A 7,534-nucleotide genomic window follows, 5' to 3' on the forward strand; every position below is an offset into this window, starting at 1 on the left:
ACTGAGACGCATGCATACATATACAGATAACAAGCATTCTTCTCAAGTTTGGTTTTGACAAGATTTGTGAGAACCTTAGCATACTTCTGGCTCGATTCTGGTTGATCGCGTCTTCTGAGTTTTGCAAGATCTCATTGTCAATTTCAGCCAGATCTTCGCTAACATCGGGGCAGTTTCGTAGGCGTCGCAAAGATTGCATTGCGCCAAAAGCGTCTGATTTGAATAGCAACAGAAATCGTGGACTTTCAGGACAGAATTTGAGCAAGAGTGTTTGAAGAAAGGGTATCACGAGAGAGATAATAAACAGGTAATGAAAGTTGCTCTTAGAACCAAGCAGGTTCGACAACCCAAGAAACAGAGCCAGAGTAGTTCCAGCAACATTGCCGAGCTGGAATGTTGACGTTAAGTATCCTCGTTGGTGAACAGGTGCAATTTCGCTCAAGTAGACGGGCGCCACAGTTGCAATGATTCCACAATAAGCACCTGTTACGACCCTTCCCAAAACGAACACTTCTACATAACGACTCATAGAAGCCCACAGTTGAAGAGACGCCCCGATAACTCCAACGCAATTGTTCACAATCAGGAATCGCTTCCTTCCAAGTTTGTGTGAGCAAAAATGGGAAGCAAAACATCCAAATATTGCAGCTATTGGTAATGCAGCAATGACGAAATGCCAAAATAAATCCATCGAATTTGAATCCAAATAATTTCCGTAATGGGTGAAAAAACTTTCGTTCATGTGTGTCTTCAGAACTGTTTCACAGTTGTTCACGAGACTGAAATTGTACCCGTATATCATTCCAGAGCCCAAAGCTACTGTCAAAATGGTCCGCAAGAGGGCAGGGGTTAACTTAAATGAGAGTTGTTTCTTAACGCGTCTGGATGTAGGGTCCCATTCACCAGTCGAAGCCGAACTGCTGGCCCTGGTAAGAACCAGAGTCGCTGGTTCTGTATCGTCCAGAAATAGTGACATTTTATTGGGTGGTTGATTTAAATATTTGTATCCCCTCTAGGGACTAAGTTTGTTCAAATTTTCACATTGCAACAGCTGAAAAGTAAAACTTTTGATCCATTTGAAATACAAATCAATTTTATACGCTTTAGCGCACAGCTACACTTCCAAACTCCGCAGTTTTACTGTACGTTTACCATAAATTAAACGGACTCTTAACACCATTAGAAAAAAGAAACCTCGTGAAAAGTTCGATTAAGAACGAAGCATTCAACGGACTGACTGCACCATTATGGATAGTGTAAAAAATCGAATACCCTAAAATTTTTCACAGTATTCTTATTGTTAAGACAAGATTAGGCGTTTCACGTTTGAATAACTCACCGCAGAATCATTTTGAACTTTATATCTGTTTGAAAGCAATGTAAAATTACTGATGCTTTTGGCACACAAAAATTATGAGCTTTAATGTAACACTTCTAGAGCTCTTTGCATGGTTGCTGAGCATAACTCAATCGATCGATTTCTGAATATTATTTTCGACCGATTTAAATTTCAAGTTAAATAAAAATTGTCCTAAATATCAATAAAAGTAACAGTTTACAGAAAAATATTTCTGCATGTACGAACAGACAAAAGAATCAAGAGTAAAAAATTTTGCGACAACAAAACCTTATGACAACTCACCTCAACCAATTAATTTGAAATCAAAAAGAAAAGCTAGTTTCTTGATCTGCATTTAATCAGTTTTTTTTGCCTTACTTAGTCACTTCTTTGCAAGCATATTCGACTAACGTCGCGCGAATTGCTCTCAAACAACCGGCGAGCGGTTGACTTCGTCAGTAGCTACACACAGTTTAGTGAGGCTAGCTTTAGATTAATTGAAGGGTCGTAGGGTGATCGCAGCGGGGGTGTAAAAGTGGATTGGGAGGACTGACGTGGGGGCGGTGGGTGGGGTGTTGAATCAATTTCTAAGAACCGCCCTTCACACCATAGATATAAGTCGCCAAAACAGTTCCTGTTAATCACATACTTGAAAACTAGAGGGCTGAACGGCTCTAGGAGAACTTACTGCAAACCGGGCGCTACATCTTTATCCTGTTTCTGAAGACGAAAGTCAAATGGGTGAGACAAAAATCGGCCAAGCGGAAAAATGCACAATAGAGACAAACAGTATTGTTCTATTTGCTACAAATTGCTTTTGAGAGCAACTAACAATGATTTCCTAAGAAGTGCCTGTTATGTCATGTATGAGAAAAACATTTCTACTATAACTCATTGTTAATGAGGATCAGATATGATGATATTACGCCACATAACAGCAGCTGAAGTGTGGCATAACAAAGAGAGAGATAGAGTGAGAGACAGAGAGAGATAAAACGTGAACTAGAAAGAGAAGTAAAGAAACGCTGACCAACAAAAGACAGAGAAAGAGATAGAAAAATTTTCCATGATGGGACTCGACTCAGCAACTTCTAGTTTTCTAGCCTTGTTAGTAAATAAAAATGGTTAGATTTGTTAGCCTTGTAAAAAAAATAAAGTCAAAACTAAATACTTTTTAACTTCGCAGTAGAACAATTTTTAAAACCTTTTTCTGGCTCGAAAGTTCTCTCAAGCAACCCATCTCCGAGACTTAAAAAGTTTTGTTGGCCAGTAATGGTAGTTAAGCTTAAAGGACAAAAAATACTGGAAAATTTTGAAAACAATTGCTAATTTTATGAAAATCTTGCTAAAATTCAAGATATTGATATCTTAAGAACTATTTCATTGTCTCAAGAGACTATCCAGTGTCCCTGTTTAGCCTGAAAACAGTAAGCCTGAAATAGTTTCACGGCTCATAAAGATACATTTGGAACAAGATAAAAAATTTAAAAAATTTTTTTTAATTTGATCAAATAATTGCAAAAACCAGAGTCAAAAAACTTTGATCACCAATCTATTGGCTCTAAAAACTAAGCAGCAGCCTATTATCAAACCTTGGAGGATGTCCAGGGCCCCCGGTACCGTAAAAAACATGAAAACCGCAAATGTTTTAAAACATTGATGAAATTCGTGATATTAAGATCTCGAAAACAATCCTATATTAAATATGCAGTAACATATTATCCAACCCTGGAGGAAGCTCTGTGGCTCTTGAGGTTAGAAAAACCTAAAATCGACAAAAAAATTCAAATAAACTGGAAAAGAAGCGAGTTTTATCAAAAAATTGCTAAAATTTGTGACATTAAAAGTTGAAAAACAATTCTATGGCAAAAAAATTTGTCAGGGGGGGGGGGTGCAGCGAGGGCTGATGGCGTGGGATTGGGAGTAACAGCGCGCGGGGGTTGTGGGGGCAATATTGGGGGGGGGGCTCAACACTGGAGGTGTCTTCAACTTCTAAGAACCGCCCGTCACACCATAAGTTTAAGTCTCCAAAACAGTTTGAGCTGAAACAGAGCTGAAAGGCTATAAGAACAATTGATGCCCGCGGGGCGCCACCTGTTTATCTCGTTTTTGAGGAAAAGAAGTCAAAAAAGTCAGACGAAAGATCGGTCAAGCGAAAAACCGCATAAAAAAGACAAAAAGTACTAATATAATTGCTACAAGCTTCGTTTGAGAGCAATTAATAAAAATCTCACTTTGACTCTTTCTCGTATGTCAACAGAAAAGGCCTAATTTTTATCATTTTAACTGTTATTAATTAAACAAATCCTAGTGTGAGGTGCCCAAGTGCCATCGGCGACTCAAGTTTATTTTCTTTCATCTACTAAGAGAATCAAGGGTAACAAGGCGGCTCGTTAATGTGCGTTCGCACATGATGTTCCGACCCAAGCTCATCTACATTTTTGACTTAATTGTCAACCAAATGAAGAAATAACAAAAATAGATGTTTGAGTTTAAAACAATCATAACACAACCTATCTACTAATGGAATTACATAAAGCTATGCCTTATTACAGCGCCAATGAGACTACGCGACAAAAAAACAACCAAAACAATTAGCAAAAATAACAACTTCACGGCAAAAACTGAATATCTAAACTTAAAAGCACATAGTAACAACGTCAAAATAAAGTTAAATAAAACCTTAACTACTCAAATTTAATTTCTCCTATCTACACAGCGGACGAAAGTTTTTAAAACCAAGAAAATTCAAGTCTTAGAAATCATTAGCCTTTAACTAAATAAACCTCGATAAATTACTAAAAAGTTACTACAAAACCAAAAGGCCTTGTTTTTGGGTAGTTTTAGCCTTGGAAACGAACTAAAGAAAAACCTAAAAAATTAGAAACAATTTGCGAAAACACAAACTGTTGCTACCATTAAAATCATTAGCTATTATCTGAATATTATGTCTCTTTAATTCAATTCTTATTTCTACTAATTCAGCTGCAGCAGGAATTATACTGAGGGATTAACTAAGTTTATTTGGGCCACATTTGTAAACCATTGGATCTGTTACTACGCGATTGTTCTTAAAGAAGAGAAAAAGAAGCGCAAAAAATGACCACTCAAAAAAACGTTTATAAAAACGCATATTGTCCAACAAACCGAGCATCGCTGACAAATAAAATCAGTAGATACGTTACTTTTTTGAAATACAAAAATTTGGTTGTCACCACTCATTGATGAAAATAAGTTACAATTTGACGAAAAGAACAACAAAGACTGAAAAGTTTGAAAAATGTCTGAAAAACGTTTAATACTAAAGGCTATAAACTGAACATCTGTTTCGGATAATATCATTAATTCAATCCTCAATTACAAGCCTAAGAGACTTGTCAGCTATTTACGGCTACCTAAAGAACAAAAACAGGCAAAAACAGCAATATCAGGAAAAAAAATTGAGCGAGAAATGTGTCGAAAGCATTAAAAAATGAACTTTTCACAAAAATTTTTCTTTGTTCAATTAATTTTTTAACAGCAATGGGATTCATCTTTTTTATCAATTTAGTCTCAACAAATCAAATGTGAACAAATATATAAAAACCACTAATTTTTTGAGAAAACTCGTAGTATCAACGCCATTAATTTCTTTAGCTTTCAGAGGAATCCACTAAGTACGCTAAATTACGCCTCCATGGGACAACAAGTTTGTTGGTCATTCATATTTATTCAGTAAGACCTTACAAAAAGTTGTTGAAGATGAAAACAACAACAAAGACAGGCAACAACCAAAAATTCAGTAGAAAAGTGCCCGAAGAAAGTTTCGAAGCAAATTAAATCATGAGTTCTTCTCTGAAAACTTTATATATGATCCGTAGAACGTCTTGCCTAAACTAATGGGAACTATTAGTATTAATATAATGTGATAAGATTTCAAAGGATCCAACAATAAGAAAAAGTACCCGAAAATTAAAAAAAAACAAGAAAACTAGTGGCATTGAAGTTTTAAAACTAATGAGTAGAAGATAAAACCCGTAACCAGATTATTTTTGGCTGCATTTGAAGTAAAAGGGATCCTGTAAGTACTAAGACTGACTAACAGTCAACGAAAAAAATTAGGATCGGTTAATATTAAAAAAATTTTCCAAAATTTTTTTAAATCTCAACAGCCATTTAACTCAAAAGCTTTTAACGGAGGTCAATAACTACGCTCACAAATAACACGATGGCAGAAAAAAAAATGTTTCTCATGCACTGATAATCAAAAAGTGATCACAACAAGTCTTATGACTATGAAAACAACAACAAAATCAGGCAAAAACCAAAAATTCAGTAGAGAAGTGCGAGAAGAAGATTTCCCAGTCATTTAAACCTTTAGCGTTTCTCTGAAAACTTTATCTGTGATCCACTGAAAGTCTTTTCCAAGCCAATGGGATGAGAATAATTTTTGGATAGTATGTTTATTATTTCGATAATGTGATAAGATTTCAAAAGTAACCGATAATACGAAAATTTCCAATTTTTTTTTTTGAATTTTGAATTCCTGTGTTATTAAACTCATATAATCTATAGTTAGTAGATAAAACCGCCAACAATTTTTTTTTTGGTTTCAGTAGAAAGCAGGTGGGTTCTGTCAATACTGAGACTGACTAACAGTCCACGGAAATTTTAAGATTGTTTAATGTTCAAAAAAAATTCGAAAAATTATTTTAAAATTCTTAACAGCCATTAAATTCATTAAATTTCAACGGAAGTCATAAAATACGCTCAAATATGCTTCAATAAGATTATGAGGATGTTTGTCATTCATAGGTGATCAATAAGACATCACAACAAGTCTTATGACTATGAAAACAACAACAACATCACGCAAAAACCAAAACTCAGTTGAGAAGTGCGAGAAGAAAAAGTCGAAGACATTTGAAACTATAAGCTTTTCTCTGAAACAGTTATTGATGATCCATTGCAAGTTTTCTTAAAGCCAATAGGAGCTGTCATTTTTAGGGTAATGTGATAAGATTTCAAAAGTAACCAATAATACGGAAATATCCAAAAAAGAAAAAAAAAAATTTTGAAGTCTTGTGTCATTGAAGTCATATTACTAAAAGTTAGATGATAAAAAAGCCAGCTAGATCAAATTTGGTTACAGTAGGAATGAAGAGTTTGCTGTCATCACAGAGAATGACTTACAGTTCACGATAATAAATTTATGATTGGTTAATGCTCAAAAAAGTTTTCGAAAAAATATTCTTAAAGTTACTCACCATTAGCTGTTACTCACTCGAAGCACTAAATATGCTCACTTAAATCTCATTACGGAACATATTGAACTGTTAGTCAATGAGTCCATGCTGTAAGACCCCAAAATATTAATAAAACCCCAAAAAGAAATTCAAAGTTTCGTTTGAAATTAACAAAACTCAGAGTCGAATTTAAAAAAATACATGAACAATTCCTTGAAAACAATTTTTTTGTGGATTTGGCTTCATTTGACTGTAAAGGAGGTTTGTCATTAACGAAACCTCAATATGAAAAGTGACTTGTCTCTAGGTGACTTTAAAAAGCACAAAAAAGTAGAAAAGTTTTATAAAAAAAAAGCTCTCAAATAGATTTTGAACTTTTTTTTTGATATTGAAGCTTCCTAAGAGACCAGAACTAGTCTTTTTTAATACCTTAAGTTTCAAATTCTATTTTTTACAAAATATCTTAATATGAAGAAAAATCACACTAAAAGTGAACAAATAACCCGTGTTCACACAAAACTTCAATCCTCGATAACTCCTCGAAAAAAACGAAAATCAAAAAAATCTTTTTAATTTTGAATTCTACGCTGGACCAGCTTTTTAATGATACCACTCACATTTCTCTGCGATGAATATATCGATCGGCCAAAATTGACTGAACAAAAAAAACCCATTTGAGTATATAGTTGCTTGAAAGCAATGTATACTTATATCTGCTTGAAAGCAATGTAAGAAGCACTAATGCTTTTGGCACACAAAATTTGAGCTTTTATGTTTTACCGAGCATTAGTCTAAGTTTCTCGCCCTCTTAGTTGCTCTCCGAAACCTAATTCTGCTCGCCTTACTTAGTTGCCATATTTAGTAGCCCTCTCGCACTTGTTCTGAACTGTTAACAAAAAAGCATAGTTTTTCACAATTTGATTGTTTAAATATGCTAGAACATATATCCTAGTCCCTCTCGAGCCTCTTG

The 7,534-nt window shown here is 34.7% G+C and overlaps 1 protein-coding gene across 1 annotated transcript in view; it reads right to left on the minus strand.

Annotated features, from left to right (window-relative positions):
- The window catches only part of LOC142345152 (solute carrier family 2, facilitated glucose transporter member 3-like), a 1,801-nt gene extending 739 nt beyond the window's left edge, over nucleotides 1–1,062 (minus strand). Inside the window, exon 1 of the mRNA XM_075397244.1 lies at nucleotides 1–1,062. This exon is cut by the window's left edge and continues 739 nt beyond it. Coding sequence (XP_075253359.1) covers nucleotides 1–976 — 976 coding nt within the window. The 5' untranslated portion in view covers nucleotides 977–1,062.
- Between the last annotated feature and the right edge of the window lie 6,472 nt (nucleotides 1,063–7,534).

Source organism: Convolutriloba macropyga, chromosome 1 (genome assembly GCF_964194025.1).
Source record: "Convolutriloba macropyga chromosome 1, txConMacr16.3, whole genome shotgun sequence".
NCBI lineage: Eukaryota > Metazoa > Xenacoelomorpha > Acoela > Convolutidae > Convolutriloba > Convolutriloba macropyga.